Source organism: Hylobates moloch, unplaced genomic scaffold (genome assembly GCF_009828535.3).
Source record: "Hylobates moloch isolate HMO894 unplaced genomic scaffold, HMol_V3 SCAFFOLD_3, whole genome shotgun sequence".
NCBI lineage: Eukaryota > Metazoa > Chordata > Mammalia > Primates > Hylobatidae > Hylobates > Hylobates moloch.
In genome coordinates this window covers 6,520,171-6,539,275 of record NW_026652278.1, presented here as the reverse complement: position 1 = coordinate 6,539,275, position 19,105 = coordinate 6,520,171, and the positions used below count along the sequence as shown (strand labels likewise).

The 19,105-nt window shown below is 50.7% G+C and overlaps 1 protein-coding gene across 2 annotated transcripts in view; it reads left to right on the top strand.

Moving 5' to 3' along the window:
* Positions 1–1,585: 1,585 nt before the first annotated feature.
* DOCK1 (dedicator of cytokinesis 1) overlaps positions 1,586–19,105 on the top strand; it is a 546,602-nt gene continuing 529,082 nt past the window's right edge. For both annotated transcript variants that reach the window (XM_032175218.3, XM_032175209.2), the window contains exon 1: positions 1,586–1,738. In XM_032175218.3, the coding sequence (XP_032031109.1) occupies positions 1,693–1,738 (46 nt within the window). In that variant the 5' untranslated portion in view covers positions 1,586–1,692. The remainder of the gene's footprint in view (positions 1,739–19,105) is intronic.

Sequence of the window (19,105 nt, the reverse complement as noted above, 5' to 3'; positions counted from 1 at the left end):
TCAAGGGGTCAGAGTCACTAGGCCACCACTACAGTGCCTGGGCCCCGGAGCTTTCTGATTTCCACAGAAAGCTTCAAGTGCATGCTGTGTGTGAGTGAGCCTGGCCACTTGCTTTGTGAGATTTCAGTTCCTTATCAGTAAAACAGAGCCCGTGGCTTTCCATGAATGTGGGGTTGACTTACCAGAATGCTCAGGTCCCACGTTATCCTCTTGAACGCAGCAGGTTTCCTCTAACCCACGAAAATGGAAAAGCTTCTCTGCCATTCTCGAATGCTTATTTAATCTGCATTCTGGGTGGCCCCTAGGGCAAGTGACGGGCATTCTCTACCGCAGGATGGTGCCCCACCTGGTCCTCCCCAGGCCCTGTGGCCATCCTGGCCACCTCCCTGTGGGCTCTCTCAGCCCTGCTGTTCAGCACTGTCCCTACCACACAGAGGTAGGGACCTCTTTTTCTTACCTTCTTCCTTTTCTTACCTTCGTTCCTCCAATCCCTGATGGCCCCCAGACCTACTGCAGTTGTCTCTGTGTCTTCGGAGAGAAAACGCCCCATTAATGTGCCATGAAACCAAATTTACTCCATTTAAAGGGCTGCCTTCATTCGGAGGCTTTGTCCGTTTCTTGGTTTTAACTTCTCTTTTCTGAAATTGCAGTAAAAAGAAATAGGTGTGTGTTGCTTTAACTTTTCCCTTGGAGAAATCTGAAGCCCCCACCTTGTACTGTCATGGGAAACACCAGGGCCTGAGAACTCCCACCTCGGGCGAGGATGCCGTTCCCGAGCCCCACGCGTGGCCTGGGCTTTCCTTTCCCTGCTTCCCTCTTGCCCCGACTTCAGCAGATCCTGAGTCCCACAACTATTCTAGCATTAGCTTCTGCAAGCCCAGCTGGGCTGAGGTTTCTGCGGCTGCCTTCCTCTTGGTCTCTCTAGAAAACTCCACTCATTTAGCACCCAAGCAAGAGGTCACCTGTCTGGAACGCACTCCCTCGGCAGCGCTGTGCCACCTCTTTCCACCCCATCTGAGTGGCCGGCACTTACCTGTGCTGTTTGTTACCTGACGTGTCCCTTCTCCCACCAACCAGCCAGTTGATGCGGCGTTCCCAGCACACTCGGGCAATGGCTGGGCAGGCGCTCAGGCAATGTTTGTCGAATGAATGAATGAGCCACGTGCTCAGGCAGATTTGTTCTGCTCCGGGACCCTGCTCCCACCAGGGAGAAATCCGAGCTGGGGACCTCGCACCACCAGGCTCCGGCCTAAGCTCGCGGCTTGCAAGCCGCCGTTTCCTACGTCGCGTAGAAACCCCCCGCCCATCCCACCCCGCTAAGGGCACACCCCTCTCACGGCGTGAGCGCCAGCCCCGGGAGCTCCAGGAACTCAGGAGAACCCCGCGGGGGTGCCCAGGTGCGGGGCGCGGGGCTGGGCGCACTGGGACCGAGGAAGGGGAGCCCCGGCGGCCGCGGGGTCCGAGCCCACGGTCCGCGCCGAGGGCGGGCGCAGAGCTCGCGGCCGTCCCGCCTCCCGCCGGCGCTCCCGGCCTTTCCCATCCGGCCCGCGACGCTCCGCCCGCCCCGTCCCACATGACACCGCCTCCGCCGCAAACTTTTTCCTCCCCATCCTGTCGCGGCTCGAAAGGAATGGAAAATGGCGGCCTAGACGCGGAGTTTCCTGCCCGACCCGCGGCGGCTCCGGCGGCGCCATGACTCGCTGGGTGCCCACCAAGCGCGAGGAGAAATACGGCGTGGGTGAGCAGCGCCGCCGCCGCGCCTCTCGCCCCAAGCCCAGGCTCTGGCGGGGCGTGTGTGCCGGGCGCCTGTTGCCGCCACCCCGAGCGGCCGCCGTGCCGGGGAGAGGCGCTTCCGCCCGCGCCTGCGCCGCCGCCCCGCGCGCAGTGCCCAGCGCCCCCGGCCGCCCCGCGCCTCCGGCGGCGTCCGCTCCAGCCCTGGGGATCCGGGTCGGGAACACGAGGGGGTGGGGTGGGAATGGGGGCGGGCGCGTCCCTCCCTAGGGTGTCCCCTCCGACGCCCGCTCCTCGGGACCTCTGCGGCGGAGCCCCCCGGGGTACCCCCAACTCCCCGGCCCCGGCCGCTGCCATCTGCGCGGCTGGGCCCATCAGGGAAGCCCAGGGGTCACTGTCTAGCGGTGGCTTCTGCTTCTTGGATGAACTTGCGTCCCGCGTCCGGGCTCTGGATGGGCGGGCTCAGGTCGGCGCGGTCCCAGCGGAGAATTCCGCCCTTTCCCGGCGGGGAGGAGCGGGCGCGGATAGGTGGCCGGCGCCCCTTGCCCCTCGGCGGTCTCGCTGGGAACCGTGTGGGACCTTGGAGAGAAGGCGAGCGGCCGAGCGCCCCCGTGGCCCTGGGCCCGGAGACCCGTCCGGGAGAGCGGGGGCCTGTTTTTGCTCCGCGGCTCTTTGTCGCTTCCGAGGGGGGATGGAAGGAGTCAGGTTGCAAGTTTACATTTCGGACCCGAATGCGCATTCCAGAGAGGGAGGCTTTCCCTTGTGGCTGAACAGACGGGCCCGTCCGCCGGGGACCCTCAGCCCGTCGCCGAGGCCTGCGGACGCCCACCTCTTCCTGATCTGCGTGCCTGGTCTCGGGAGTGGGCCGTGGCTACTCTCCTGCTCTCCGGGGTCCGGGATCTTCTCAGTTGGTTTTCAGGCTTCCTATTCCCCGTCCCACCATCCACAGACAGCCTTGACCGCCTGCCTCGTCCAGGCCACTCGACCCGACTGGGAAGACGTTTGGTGGTCTCGCCTCCCACAGCCCAGGCTGTGTCCTCCAAGGGCCCCGTCTCAGCAGCAGCCCCACGCGCATTCTGTGCCTGGCCCGTGCTGGGCCTGCACTGGCAGTGACTTGCCCGACCCTCTCTCTGCTGGTGTGGTTCGAATCCTGGCTCTCTGACCTTTGGGAAGCGCCCTGGCAGCCCTTGTCCCCGGAGCGCTCTCCTTTCTGTGAACAGTTGCTTCTCTCTGCTGTCAGTGACTTACAGTGGGCCCTGACCACGGAGCCAGCTGGACAGTGGTCATGGGGACAGTCCTGGGACAGCCCTGGGTCCCACCGGGCCTGCACTTAGCTTGTTCCACATGCTGGGAGGCATGGGGGGCCTCTTTGCTTCAGGACCATTATGGCTGAGCTTCCTCCCCATCTCCCCATTTTGCAGATGAGGAAACCGAGGCTCAGACACATTCACAAAAGTGCAGGAGAGCTCATCTGACCGCAGACTCAGTGTGTAACCTGCACCCTGTGCACCACCTAATGGATTCAGTCAGGGGCACTTGGCACATGCCTTCAGTCTGCATCGGAGGAGGGAGGTTCCGGGTGGATATTCCAGCTGAGAATGCTTGGGGTGTGGCGACAGTGGGGGTCCCTGCGGGGGTAGTGTGTAGAGGAGAGAGCTGAGGACTATCTCCCAGGGAACCTAGCACCAGCACACACACAGAGAGAAGGAGGTGGATAGGCAGGAGAGGCAGGAGGCTGGCAGAGGAGCAGGCATCCCATAGCCCTGGCCCTGCTGAGGAAGCAACTCCATGGCCAGGGTGCAGTAGTGGCCACTGGGGGTGCAGTGGGGGCCATCACTGCTCCCATTCTACAGAGGCAAGGAAGAGGTGGATTGCTTGCCTTAGCTCACATCACTAGTAAGTGGTGCCTCTTGGGTGTGAAGTGTGGCCGCCCTGGGTTCAGCTGCCACAGTGTCCTGTGCTTGCCTGCAGAAGGGGAGGGCTTCTCTTTGGGACACCACATTTTAAGAGACCTTGTTACCCTTCGTCTGCCCCCAGAGAGACCTGGATGGTGTCCGTTAGGATCCTATATGTAGCTGGATGGTCTGGAGAAGAGCGTTCGTAGATGGGAGAACGGGGTCTCCTTGCTGGGGAGGAGGCTGAGGGCCAGAACAGGGCGGTGTCCTTGAGTCTCACACCTTCTAGAAGCTTCACCAACGCTCATGGTGGTGACTTCTAACATCACACCTCTTGCTAATACTTTGGTTTTAAGAAAACTCCATGTGTGATTATTAAGAAAAAATAAATTTAAAAAAGTTAGAAAAAGAACAAATACAAAACTGTGTTGGAAAATTTTAAAAGGCGAAAAGTATCTGGGATGATTTTGCCAGGCAATTCTAGGAAAGATGTGAAGGGCTGAAGGTAGAGGAGAGAGTGGCTGCTGTGCTTCCTCTCACTGGGTGCAGATGACAGCTCGCTGGGTAGACAGTAATGAGACAGCACCACTCCGTTGGCATCCAGAGGCACTTTAACCAGAGTCCCCCATCAGGGAGGGTGGGAGGGGAGCTCAGCATGAGCTCATTGGGGCCATCCCAGGCTCCCCACTTGTCTGCAAGTGTGCAGTGGGAGGATTTTAGTGGTTCTCACGGAGGGCGCTGACTGGGAAGGATGTAGGTGCTGGGATGTAGGGATTTATTTCCAGTAGGTGATTGGCTGTTTCCACCTAAGGGAAAATTACTGGAGGACCCCTCCACCACCCTTACCAACTCCAGTATTTTTTGGAGCTTAACAACAGGGCTGTGTTTCCCTGGAGGCACTCTGGTGGCTCTGTGGGTGGACCACACTTCCACTCTGGCCACTTGGCCCATGAATGAATCACGAGGGGAAAGAAAATGATAAAACTCCATCTCATTTGGAAACATGAATCACAGCTTATTGTTTGCAAGTACTTGGAATCTGTTAGAAGCATTGTTTGTAAATGAGATATTTCAGTTGTATATTTATTTTGTAAAATTGGGAAAGGAGTAAACAGCTGATGTGGGGTTCCTTCTGCAAAGGCAGGAAATGCTGGTTCCTCCTGATTCCTTCCACTGGGGGCTGCCTGTGAAATTTACCAGCCCACGTTTCCCCCTTGGTTTTGAGTTGGTGGGTCATGTTTACAGGCCTGGCATATTAACAGGCATAAACCTTGACTCAGCTGTCACACTGGCCAGATGATCTTTTCCCTCACAGCCCAGTAGGCAGTCTTATGTCCCGACGTCGATAAAATTATGTTGCTGTGGATCCTGTTCCTAAGATTAGGTGAAAAGATGCAGTATGTTCTAGAATCACACGTGCGGACCGTGTGCTCGCTCACTCACTCACATCTCAACGATGGTGTTGAAGGCAGAATAACGGTCCCCAAAAAGGTCCATGCCCTAATCCCCAGACTCTGTGAATTCAATATGTTACATGGCAAAAGGGACTTTGCAGATGTGATTCAGGTTACCTGCAGTTGGTAGATGGGAGATTATTATTCAGGACCATCCACATGGGCACAGGGAACTTTGGCTGTCAAAGTTATGAAACAGGCAGTCAGAAGAGCCTGTGTTTGGAGGCCCAGTTGCTGGCCCTGAGATGTAGGGGCTCACTTGCAAGGACCAGAGAGAGGCCTCAGGGAGCTATGGGAGGCCCCTAGCTAATGACCAGCAGTCACAAAGAATTGGATCCTGCCAACACCCTGAATGAGCTTGGAAACAGATTTCCTCCCCAGGGCCTTCTGCTAAGAGCCCAGCCAGCCAACACCTTGATTTTGAGACCCTGAGCTGCTGGGCGTGTGGCCTGTGGAACTGAGATAATAACTTTGTGTGGTTTTAAGCTGGCTGGGTTGTGGGAATTTGTTATGGCAGCAGTGGAAAACTAATACAGATGATGGGAGAGAAGCTTGCAGGGTGAGGCTCTCTGCACCCTTGAGATCTGTTACTAAGTTCATTGAAGGTAGTGAACCCAAGTGTGCTCTTCACTTTGGCCACTTCCAGGTGCAGCTCTCAAATGGAATGGGGCATTGGCACTGCCCTTATTCATAATGGGACCCTTGAGCAAATTACTCATACTTTCTTAGCCTTGGTTTTCTCATCTGTTTAGTGGAACCAAGTCTGCTTGCTGCCGCGTCGTGAGGACTCGCTGAGATGATGTTGGCAGAGAGTTTAGCACTGTGTTTAAGATATGCCAAGTACTCAATGAAGCGTTGCTTTTATTAACTTTTTATTTAATAAAGTACAAAGTTTAGAAACATAGTGACAAGTGACTTCTGTGTGCATTTAACAGGTTGCCGGAAAAATGCCTTTCTTCAACAGTTGATTTCTTGATAGCGTGTTTTGCTTTCTAATTGGGGTAGAAGTCACATTTGCTCAGTGTGAGGAGCCCGACTTGTATGCGTTCACGTTAGCTCTAAGCAATGATAATTGCTAGGAATTGTGTGATATCCAAATAAATTTGGGAGCGTGGGAGTTGATGAGAGATCTCTTTTGTTATCTAGAGTAGCAAGCAAGCTGCTAGTTTGGGGAAGAAAAATTAGTTTTGATCATAAGTAAATAGAAATGCAGGCATTTTCATTCACTGGAATTGCAGCAAAACCAAATCAGGGCATATTATATTTCTACAAACCTGATTTTACTTTGGAAACATAAAAAATTTAAATTTATTTCTGTGCCATTGTTTGCCTAGGATACCAGACATCTGATCAGGATTGTCTTAGTGTGCGTCAATAGTTCTGTCTCTTTATCACCTCTGTGGATGCAAGTAGTGAAATAGGGAGGAAGAAATAGGCCACGAGGTGTCCTTTCCTGGGTGTGGCGCTGACGCCCCAGGGCCATCGCTGTAGCAAGTGCACGCTTGTACACTGTCCCCACCCTCCTTCCCTCCCTCCCTTTTCCCTTCTTTCTTTTCTTCCTCTCTGTACTTTGTATTTTCAGATGATTGCATTAAACTTTGTATTTTCAGATAATTATAGCCAAATAACGGGTATAAAATATAATTCAGGGAGATCATGAGCAGCCATTACTAGTTTCCCCTAAGGTGACGTCTTGTAAAGCTGTAGTACAGCATCACGACTGGGATGTTGACATCGATAGTCAAGGTGCAGAACCTTCCAGCACCACAAGCACCACTCAGTTGTCGTTGTGTAGCCACGCCTACCTCCCTCCACGTCTTTCTCCCCTCAAATCCTGGCCACCCTTTGCCTGTTCTGTGTTTTTATAATATTGTCCTTTAAAGAGTGTTCCATTAATGAAATTGCATAGGAGGTAAGCTTTCGGGATTGGCTTTTTTCACTCAGTATCTCTGTCTGGATATTCACCATGGTGTTGCTTCTTTTCTTTGCTGAGTATCGTTTCATGGTCTGGATATGCCCCCTGATTAACTGTTCACCTGTCGAAGGACATCTGAGTTTGGCTATGACAAATACAGCTGCTGTCACCAAGCACATACAGGTTTTAGTATGAACCTAAGTCTTCATTTTCTGGGATAAGAGTGCAGAGGCTGAGTCGTCTAGTAGTTGGATGTTTAGCTTTTTAAGAAACTGCCAAACTTTCCTGGAGTAACTGTGCCAGTTCACATTCCCACCAGCAGCGTATATGTGATTGTAGATTTCTCGGAATCCTTGCCATCATTTGTCACCATCCTTATTGCTTGTGTAGGTGTGTAGTTGTCTCTCATTGTGGTTGGAGTTTGCATTTGCCTTGGTTTCATCTGGGAGGCAGCATGCAGCTCCCTGTGCTGCTGCGGTACAGGAGAAGGCAGCCGACCCAGGGGGTGCTGGTGCGGGCGCTGTATGAGCAGGTCCACTGAGCTGGGAAATTGTCGAGTGTATTCAGGGAAGGACTTTGATCCAGTTTGAAGAGACATCACAGAGTGGAAGGCTGACCGGGCACATGCACCAGTGTGGAGACCACAGTTAACACCAGGTGGTCGCTTATCAAGATGCGGTTGTCAAGATGTTCACTTTTCAAACCCTTCAGTGCATCCGGAAGGCCTTCAGGGAGGAAATGAGGAGGCGCCCAAGGAGGGGTCAGAGTTTGAGTTTTAGTCCTGACAAGGCCACTGCTGATGCATGTGACCCAGGGTGAGTGTTCAAACCTCTTCCAGCCTGGTTTCCCCATTTTTAAGCAGTGATGTTCAGGATGGTACTGTGGGCTTTGCCTCACTGAGGTTGGGCTGATGAGAGTTGACAGGAACTAATTAATGTATCTTAAGGCAGTTTGGAAACATCGTTATGCAAATGGGTCGAATTTGCCGTCAGCCACTGTTCCTCAATTTGCTTTTATTGATCTGATGGGAAGTGCTTTGGAGCTGACGTTGAAATCACAGTGTGGAATTTGTGTGTTAGTTGACTGGAGCTACCATGACAAAGGACCACAAGACAGGGTGGCCTAACCAACAGGACTATGTTTCTTCACAATTCTGCAATGCTGGAGTCAAGGTGTTTTGGCGGTTGGTTTCTTCTGAGACCTCTCTCCTTGGGTTACAGACAGCTGTCATCACCCTGTCTTCATATGGTCTCCCTTCTGTGTGTGTCAGTGTCCTCATTTCCTCTTCTTATAAGGCCACTATGGCCAGCCTCGGTGGCTCACACCTGTAATCCCAGCACTTTGGGAGGCCGAGGTGGGCGGATCATCTGAGGTCAGGAGTTAGAGACCAGCCTGGCCAATATGGTGAAACCCCATCTCTAGTAAAAATACAAAAAATTAACCTGGTGTGGTGGCAGGCACCTGTAATCCCAGCTACTGGGGAGGCTGAGGCAGGAGAATCGCTGGAACCTGGGAGGCGGAGGTTGCAGTGAGCCGAGATTGTGCCATTGTACTTCATCCTGGGCAACAAGAGCGAAACTCCATCTCAAAAAAAAAAAAAAAAGACCGGGTGCGGTGGCTTACGTCTGTAATCCTAGCACTTTGGGAGGCCAAGGCAGGCGGATCACGAGATCAGGAGATCGAGACCATCCTGGCTAACATGGTGAAACCCCGTCTCTACTAAAAATACAAAAAATTAGCCGGGCGTGGTGGCGGGCGCCTGTGGTCCCAGCTACTCGGGAGGCTGAGGCAGGAGAATGGCGTGAACCCGGGAGGTGGAGCTTGCAGTGCGCCGAGATTGCACCACTGCACTCCAGCCTGGGCGGCAGAGCGACACTCCATCTCGGAAAAAAAAAAAAAAAAGAAAGGACACTAGTTATACTGGATAAGGGCCTACCCTAAAGACCACACTTTAACTTAGTCACCTCTTTAAATTCCCTGCCTCCAAATACAGTCACACATCCAGGATGCTGAATTTCTGAGGTTAGAACACTGACATATGGATTTGGAGGGACACAATGTAGCCCATAACAGTATGATTTTGATAACGTAAGACTTTTTATCTACAGTTTCCCTCTGTGTTTAGTGGCCTTTGAATTTTTTTCTTTTTTTTTCCTGCAAGCCTGTGGGTCCCTGGTGCTACTGGACTCCAGGGAGGTGAGGAGCTTTCTAATGGACTCCAATTTGTTTCTGTATTCAGATCTGGAAATTCCTTATAATCAAATTAGTGACAGAACAGTGCAATCAGGTAGTTTGAGATCCAAACAGGAACTTTGGAGCAGTTCTTTAAGTGTGATCATGCTCCTGTGAGCATGGCTCAGTCTCTTTGAGCTCAACCTATCTGGGCTTAAGCTGCATTTAGCATTAGGATATTCACACATCCTGCTTGGACTTAATTCCAGTTTCTTACCATTTATGTTTTTGTAGTGTGAGTAGGGCAGCCAGCCTCATACTGGCTCTGGAATCCCAGTTGGACAGTGATGGCAAAACCTGGGCTTTGGTGCTGGTGTCACACACTTAGTGACCCAGTGCTGTCCCACACAACTCCAGGGGGCACTGTTCTTCTCCACAGCCCACGAGGCTGGCTTCTCTCCCCCACTCACACCTTGCACAGCCCTCCGTGGCCTTGGGCAGTCAGAAAAGCGCTTTAATATCAGGAGCTAATGGGGCAAGGGAGGGGGCTTGGCTTGTGACAAATAAATGACACCGGGCTTCCTGATGATGACTTGCGAGCTCAGTTTTGGCCTGCCACTCTGCAGTTACCCACATGCCCACATGCACGTGGGAAACTGAGTATCCACGAAGGCACTCCCTGTCTTCAAAAGGCAGATGGTTTCACCCCAGACAGATGTCTGTCAGTTTGTTAAATTTTCATTTGGGTGCCTTGAGGAGAAAAAGGTGCTTTCTCTTGGCGTATAGTGTGTGCTGTCAAAACAGCTCAGGTTAGGGGTCATAGAGACCCGTCTTTGAATATCAGCCTGGTGTCTTATTAGGCATGTGACCTTGGGGGTTATTTACCTTAAGCCCGAGTCTCTCCTTTGTAAAACTGGCGATAACACCAACCTCTTTGGGCCCTTCTGAGGAGAAAGAGATAACCTAGCCCAAACCGGGCCCATGGTCTGTGCTTGATAATGTTAGTTTCTTTCATTCTTTATTGATTGCTTTGTAAGTAGAAGGCTGTGTTGCCTGGGACTGAGTCTCTAGCTTAATTCAGGCTCTCCCCAGCCCTGCTGCATGGGCCCCATTGCTTCTGTAGCCCCTGCCTGTTGCAAAGTGCTGGTCAGAATTTTAATGTTAGCTCTGAGGTTAGATCAGGGACTGTAGTTCTTATTGATTGCTGGGGGGTCCTGAAGGGACAGGATGAATGCAGATATCTACATCTCTCATCAGAAGTGTTACCTTGAGTCTTTATCTAGTTGCAGTTGCTGTTTAGACCTAGAATTTGTTGCTGCATCTCCTGAGGAGTGTGATGCAAGATTTATATGCCGTCTCGAGTGATTTGTTTCAGTTTTAAATTTTATTTTATTTATTTATTTTTATAGACAGGATCTTGGTCTACTGGCCAGACCGGAGTGCAGTGATGTGATCATAGCTCACTGCAACCTTGAACTCCCAGGCTCAAGTGATCCTCCAACCCTGGCCTTCTGAGTAGCTGGGACTACAGGTCTAGCTAATTAAAAAAAACTTTTAAAGAGATTGGGAGAGGGTCTTGTTATGTTGCCCTGGTCTCAAACTCTTGACCAAAGTGCAGGGATTAGAGATGTGAGCCACCACACCCAGGGGAGTGATTTAACTTAATTGGTTGCACTAGGTAAACTTAGGTATATTTATGTAAGAGTCATGATTTCCTTTCTGACTGTTAGCTAGCTGCTGTAACAAACAGCCCCAACATTTTGCTGGCTTCATACAATACAAGTTTGTTTTTCATTTGTGTCAAAGTGGGCGGTGGGGAGGGTGAGCAGGGGCTCTGCTCTGCCCGGCCATTCGGAGACTCTGGCTCCTTCAACCCTGCCAGTCTGCCCTCCACTGCCCTTTGCCATTCAACCTGTAGATGGGGAAAGAAAGAGATGAGGACGGTGCATAGATTTTCTTTCTGGCCCGGTCTGGGGGTGGTGCCCATCCCTTCTGCTCACATTTTCTCACAGGGACCTGAGTCTCTGGTCAGACCTGCAGCAAGTGGGGTGGGAAATGTAATCTGACTGTGTGCCTTGCAGGAAGAGGAGAATGTGGATTTGGTGGTCTCCTCCACGTGTTCCTATTAATGCTTATTTTCCATTACCAGGAAGAGTGTTAGTCTGGACTCTTCAGCATCATTGGCGTTGAGCACAGAGGTTGTACATCCTCAGGACTTTCACCCTGAAAGTCACTTGGCAGAACAGATGTTCATGTCCCTATAAAGACGGAAGTGATGCCAAGGACAGATGCCGCCTTTTTCCTTGGGGTATATTTTGCTACTTACGTCCTATAGATTTCAGGATATTCTTCAGGGTGTACCAAGCCCAAGAGCAGTGCTGCTTTCTCAATGTGTCTTTTTCTTTTTTTGAGGGGGGGATGGAGTCTTGCTCTGTCGCCCAGGCTGGAGTGCAGTGGCACAATCTTGGCTCACTGCAACCTCTGCCTCCTGGGTTCAAGCAATTCTCCTGCCTCAGCCTCCCAAGTAGCTAGAATTACAGGCGCGCACCACCACATCCGGTAATTTTTTGTATTTTTAGTAGAGACAGGGTTTCACCATGTTAGCCAGGATGGTCTCTATCTCCTGACCTCGTGATCCGCCCACCTTGGCCTCCCAAAGTGCTGGGATTACAGGCGTGAGCCACCGTGCCTGGTCTCAGTGTGTCCTTTTCATATCTGTCTGGCTGTTCCCGTTCCCACCACCCAAAAACACATGCACACCCCAGGCCCCTTTCCTGTGCTGTTTAATTCTTTTGGCCTCAGAAGGTTGTGTACTAAAGCTTGCTAATGAGAACCGTGTCTTTGTTTTTAAGTGTTTTTTGTCTTTATAGAATGGAATCTTTATATTCTGAAATAATATTTGTCAATGAGTATGTATGCAATGAAAAAGGCTATAACATTAAATCAAGGAGAGCTACAGTGACTTAAAAGTTAGGCGTTGGGACACTATGGTGTGGAGTTTAGAGCACTGGATTGAGACCCTGAATAATGGGGTCTGGTATTCCTGGGTACAGTACTTACTGCTGCCACCTCTGCCCTCCCTGAGTCCCGGGCCCCTTACCTGGAGTTGGCGCATATCCTAGCACATCTATGCATCTCAGCTCTGCCCAGGGGAGAGAGCAGGACGGTGTGTGTGGAAGAGCTTTGAGAAGAGAAAGTACTATTTAGTGTTGGGTTATTCATGTTAAACTATTATACAGTCAATATTAACTTCTTATAGAGAAAATATACGATTTCTGGTCATTGTTTTAAATTGGAAAAGGACAGTGTGGCATTGTGAGTTTCACTTTCCTCAAAGTTTTATAAGTTTTATTTTACTTACTAGTAGACAAGTTTTCTAGTAATTGATTCTGTTGTGAGTAGATGAACATCTTGCATAAGCAGCTAGCCTGGGCTGCTGTGTAACTTATGTATAGAGACGAATGGTGATGAAGCCTGTATGTTTCAGCCTCGGTTAGGAAGCCTTCTGTCCTAAGCCACAGATAAGTTAAAGAAGACTGCCTCGAAATAACTCATTTCTTCCCTCCCTTCTCCCCTTCCTCCCTCATTCCTTCTGTCCTTTCTTCCTCCTCTCCTTCCTTCTTTCCTCCTTCCTTTCCTCCTTTATTTCCTCCCTCCCTCCTTCCTTTTCCCCCTCCTTTCCTTCCTTCCCTTCTTTCTTCCTTCCTTCCTGTTTGCTTGCTGGCTCTGTTCTTAGACATTGGTATCTGGAGCTGCCCTCATGGGGTTTATAGTCTGATACACCCAACTCTTCCATATCTGAAACTCTCGAGGCCAGTGGTGTTTCAGAATTCCAGTTTGTCACAGTGTGGAGAGACAGGTGGGAGCTGTGCGAGGCCAGCGGTGTTTCAGAATTCCAGTTTGTCACAGTGTGGAGAGACAGGTGGGAGCTGTGCTTGTGGCTCCTGTGCCAGACACCCCCAAGCAGCTCTGGGCAACACCCTGGAGTCGAGCATATTGATTCTGCTGCCATGAGCATGTGAACATTCACAGCACGAGGGAAGCCATCTGTAATTAGCTCCTCTCCGCTCAGGCTAGACTTTTGCTGTTAAATGAATTACAAAAATCTCTTTGGGTTTGGGAAATTTGTGGGTATTTCGGGCTTGTGGGTAATGAACTGTCGATGTTGTATTTTTTCACAGCTAAACCAACAAATTCAGGTTTTGTCTTCTCAGGGCCTGTCATTCATTCTGGTTCTCTGATCAGATTTCCTCAGACTGTGGGTGCCTGCAGCCAGCCCGGAAGCCCTTTAAAATGCCCTTCGTGGCCATCCTGGCCTCATTCCCAGATCCACTCCTGTCCAGCTGGGTGCCTGGCTGGTCCCAGGTCACAGTCTGCAATTCCTGCTCCTCTGCCTCAGCTTGACAGGGTCTGTGGCTGATCCAGGTCAGGCCCCGGGCACTGCTGGCCTCATCACATTGGCCTCCGGACCCCTTCTGGAAGACACTTATCCCTTTGTTCCACCCCAGCCTGTGGGGACAGGCTTGTGCGAGAGCTGAGGGCCCAGTGAGAATGGTCTTGAGTCCTTAGGGCCTGGGAGCCCTAGGTGGAAGTGGGAAGGAGGAGGAGGAGAGTGGAGAGGAGCTGCGAGGACTAAGCACGCCCAGGGCCAGGTTTAAGAGGTCAGGGTCGAGGACATTAGAGGCCTGTCTCCCCCAGGCACATAGAGCTGTGAATTTTCCTTCTTCAATTCCTTAGCCAGAACCCCTAAAGCAGATTCTGGGGTGATGGAACTCTGGGTATGAGTTCTTGTCAGCCAGGCATAGTTAGGAGCTTGGGCCTGCAGTAGGTAGCCCCTCATCTGGACGAGAGAGACTCAGCTCTGCCCATTGAGAGCTTGTGCTGCCTGCAAAGTGACCTGCCTGAGGCTCATTGCCTGGTCCCTGTGAATATTAAATGGCTTCAACACAAAGAAGGGACTTCCAGGGGAGGCTGCCGGGGATTGCCAGTGCAGTGGGGCTCCACTGATGCCTGGGATTGATTGCCAGCGTGCAGCGGGGGCTCCACTGATGCCTGGGCTTGCATGCCGCTGCTGCTGCCTACTGGTGCGTGGCTGTAGCCGCCTGTGCCCAGCTGGTGTGCCTGTCCAAGGTGATGACGGTACTTTTTATTGCACAGAGTTGCTGGAGAGTTGAATGACCTGGGTCATGTCAGCACAGTTTCTCAGCCCCTGCACTGTTGACGTTCTGGGCAGGATAATTTTTCACCCTGGGGCGCTGTCCTGTACCTTGCTGGACACTTAGCAGGTCCTGCCCAGTAGATCCCAGTAGCAGGATCCCCCTCCAGCTCTGTATGTTCTTCAGATGATTTGGGGATATCACTGGTATTTTAATAAGTTCTAGAATTTCTCCCATTGACATTGCCAGGACGTCAAGCCAGGATGTCTCAGACATTGCCAACTGTCCCCGGGGTAAGTGGGGCGGGATGGCCTAACTCATGGTAAACACTCAACAGCTGCTTACTGTTACTAATGATACTGTGTTATTAGCAGCAAAGTCAGCAAAGTCACTTCTGTATATTTGGGAAGAAAAGCTAGAAACCCCAACGACTTGGTCTGGCGGATGTGCAGGTGGGCACGGAGGATTTGGACAAGTGGGCACAGAGGATTTGGACAGGTGGGCACGGGGGATTTGGACAGGTGGGCACAGAGGATTTGGAGGAGGAGAAATCCAAGAGGGAGTGTAGGGGCCCTTCGGCCCAGCTTCTTGGCTGTCTAAAGATCATTAGGAGCTGGCTGTGTTTCATTCTCCTTCTGAGAGACAAACGTGAGTTTCTCTTGAGGTCAGATTCCAGGAGTGATGTGCAGATTAACGGGAATTGTGTGGCTCATCCCAACATTTCCTTTAAGAAACCCCATGCAGGCTGCTTAGAGACCTTCCTAAATGCAGGAACTCAAGCATTTGCTTCTTGGAGTTTTATTTGCTGGAATAAAGGCACTTATCAACCTCTTTTTTATTTTTCGAAAATAATAACTTATTTTCTTTAACATAATTGAGTTTACCAGGGGCAAATACCGATTTAGCAGGAAGGAAATGTGATTATTTTTCTTTCAAATTGCTGTGCTTCTGTTAACTTCACAAGATTTATTTTCAAGTCCTCCTAACATCATAAGTGTTTTCCTGACCATTTTTCGAAGGCAGGAATGGTCTTGTTCCTCCAGGCACCATGGCCAAGTGGCCAAATTTCTTCACATTGTTCTTGGGGGTTGTTGCTTTGAGAATCAGCCCGGTGAAGCCAAGGGAAATGGGAAGGTGGGGGTGTGTGCAGGAGACCTGAGACTTAGGTGACCCCGATGACGGTCTGTGCTATCTCCATACTCAGGCTCTGTGGCCATCAGCCCCTGTTGCTCTGAGGGACAAAAGCTTTCTTATCCCAAACCAGGCTGGACGACCCCCCAATCCCGTGTTGCTCTCTGCAGTTCTGCGACATGCTTCCCCTCCAGTCCCCCTGGGGGCAGGTGGTGGCTCCATGTCCCCTGCTAGATGGAGGGCCCTCGAGGGTGAGGGCTGAATCCTGTTGCTTTCTCTCTTCCCAGCACCTGCTGTGGTCCCTGGCACACCTTGTTGAACATTGAATGAAGGCAAAGGGAGAGATTTCATCTTAGCAAAATGTCATGAACTGCCTGGGGAACCATGAGTTTTCTGAGTAGCTGGGATTACAGGTGCCCACCATCACGCCCAGCTATTTTTTGTATTTTTAATAGAGATGGGGTTTCACCGTCTTGGCCAGACTGTTCTTGAATTCCTGACCTCGTGATCCACCCACCTCGGCCTCCCAAAGTGCTGGGATTAGAGGCATGAGCCACCATGCCCGGTGAACCATGAGTTTTCTGTTGGTGGGGAGTTACGTCTTGGAGGCGGCGCCACTTCCAGGACTAAGGCAGAGTCGGCTCAGCTCAGGAATGCAGTGGGTGATGGGGTCAGCAGCCCTAAAGCTCCCTCCACCCCTGGCTGTGGGAAGCACCCACTGGGGGCTCCATCCCGATGGGCTTCCTGAGCTAAGATGGGTGCGTTGTCCATGCTGGATAAATACGTGGCGATGTTGGTGGGTTGAGCAAGTCAGTTACATGACTCTGTATGTTCTTCAGATGATTTGGGGATATCACTGGATTTTAATAAGTTCTAGAATTTCCCCCATTGACATTGCTACAAGGCCGCTTTTAAAGTTCCTTCTTAATAAAATGTTCCAGTAAAATACTTTCCTAGTCCCCTTGTTGATGTGTTTGTCTGCAGTGACTGGATTAGCTGGCGGGAGAATAGAAGGAAAAGTGGATTTCGAAGGGAGATTGTGCTTGAGTCCCGCTTCCAGCTCCTAGTCATTGTGGGACCCCAGTGGGGCTCCCCAGAGCTTTCGGGTCTTGATCATCTGTAAAATGAGGGTCCTGCCACCAGTCTTTTCTGCTCCCAAATGCAGTAATGAAAAGCCAATGAAATCAAAGTATATAATATATATGCTAAAGTACTTTGTAATTATAAAGCATTAAACAGCTAAAAGGAATAATAAATTCTGTTCAGAGCACAGATTGGCAAACTTTTTCTGCAGAGGTCTAGAAAATAAATACTTTAGGTTTTGCAGGCCAAGAGGCAAAATGGAAGATACTATGTTAAGACATTAAACCTAGAACTACCATCTGACCCAGTGATTCGTCTCTTAGGTGTGCACCCAGAAGAAGTAGAAACAGTTCACATAGGTTGGTCCGAGTGCAGTGGTGTTTACAAACTAGCTGATCACAACCAGTTACTGATGTCATTGTTCCTTCTCCACTCCCACTGCTTCACTTGCCTTTACAAAAATTTCAGGCTGGGTGCGGTGGCTCACACCTGTAATCCCTGCATGTTGGGAGGCCGAGGCGGGCAGATCACCTGAGGTCAGGAGTTTGAGACTAGCCTGGGCAACATGGTGAAACCTCGTCTCTACTAAAAATACAAAAACAATTAGTCGGGCGTGGTAGTTTGCACCTGTAATACCAGCTATTGGGGAGGCTGAGGCAGGAGAATCACTTGAATCTGGGAGGCAGAGGTTGCAGTGAGCCAAGATCGCGCCATTGCACGCCAGTCTGAGCAGAAGAGTAAGACTCTATCTAAAAAAAGAAAAGTTCAAACAAGTAGTTATTTACAATTGTTCATAGCAGCATTATTCACAATACTTAAAAGGTAGAAACAATTCAAATGTCCATCATTGGATGAATGGATAAAGAAAACGTGATATGTCCCTATAATGGAATATTATTCAGCCATAAAAAGGAATGAAACACCAATCATGCTACAGCATGGGTGAACCTTGAAAACATTATGCTAAGGGCAAGAAGCCAGTCACAGAGGGACATACATGATTCTATTAATAGGAAATGTGATTCTGTTCATGTGAAATGTCCAGAATAGGCAAATCTGTGGACACAGAAAGCAGATTAGTGGTTGCCAGGGACTAGGGGAGGGCGTGATGGGGAATGGCCTCTTAGTGGGAGTGTCAGTCTGTTTGCATTACTATAAAGGAATACTTGAGGCCGGGTAAGATAGAGAGATAGATAGATTTGTTTGTTTGTTTATTTGAGATGGAGTCTCCCTCTGTTCCCCAGGCTGGAGTGCAATGGTGCGATCTCAGCTCACTGCAACCTCCACCCTCCTGGGTTCAAGTGATTCTCCTGCCTCAGCCTCCCTAGTAGCTGGGACTATAGGCATGCACCACGTGCCTGGTTCATTTTTGTATTTTTGGTAGAGACAGGGTTTTGCCGTGTTGGCCAGGCTGGTCTTGAACTCCTGACCTCAGGTGATCACGAGGCTAGGTAATTTATAAGAAAGGAGGTATAAGGCTGGACATAGTGGTTCATGCCTGTGGCCCCAAAACCTTGGGAGGCCTAGGCAGGCTGATCCTTTGAGCCCAGAAGTTGGAGACCAGCCTAGACAACATGACAAAACCCCATCTCTAGAGAAAATTTAAAAATTAGCCAGGTGTGGTGGCACACACCTGTAGTCCCAGCTATTCAAAAGGCAGAGGTGGGGGGATTAGGTCCCTGGAGCCCAGGAAGTGGAGGGTGCGGAGATTGCATCACTACATTTCAGCCTGGGTGACAGAGTAAGACCCTGTATCACAAAAAAAAAAAAAAAAGAAAAGAAAAGAGTTATAATTGGCTCATGTTTCTGTAAGCTGTACAGGAATCATGGTGCTGGCATCTGCTTCTGGAGAGGCATCCAGAAACTTCCAATCATGGCAGAAGGGGAAGGGAGAGCCAGTGCATCACAGGACAAGAGCAGGAGCAAGAGAGGGGAGAAGCTGCCACGCTCTTAAACAACCAGTGAGGCTGGGCGCGGTGGCTCACGCTTGTAATCCCAGCACTTTGGGAGGCCGAGGCGGGCGGATCACGAGGTCAGGAGATCGAGACCACGGTGAAACCCCGTCTCTACTAAAAATACAAAAAATTAGCCGGGTGTGGTGGCGGGCGCGGTGGCGGGCGCCTGTAGTCCCAGCTACTCGGAGAGGCTGAGGCAGAAGAATGGCGTGAACCCGGGAGGCGGAGCTTGCAGTGAGCCGAGATTGCGCCACTGCACTCCAGCCTGGGCGACAGAGCGAGACTCCGTCTCAAAAAAACAAAACAAACAAACAAACAAAAAAAACAACCAGTGTCTCGGGAACTCACTGAGCAAGAACTGGCTCCTCACCAAGAGGATGGTGCCAAGCCATTCCGGAGGGATGTGCCATGATCCAAACCCCTCCCACAAGGCCCATCTTCAACACTGGAGATCACATTTCCACAAGAGATTTGGAGGGGACAGACATCCAAATGGTATCAGTGGCTTTGGGGTTTCCTTTTGCAGTGATGAAAATACTTTAGAACTAGATAGAGGTGGTGGTTGCACAACATTAGGAATGTACTAAATATTAAACACTACTAAATTGTATAC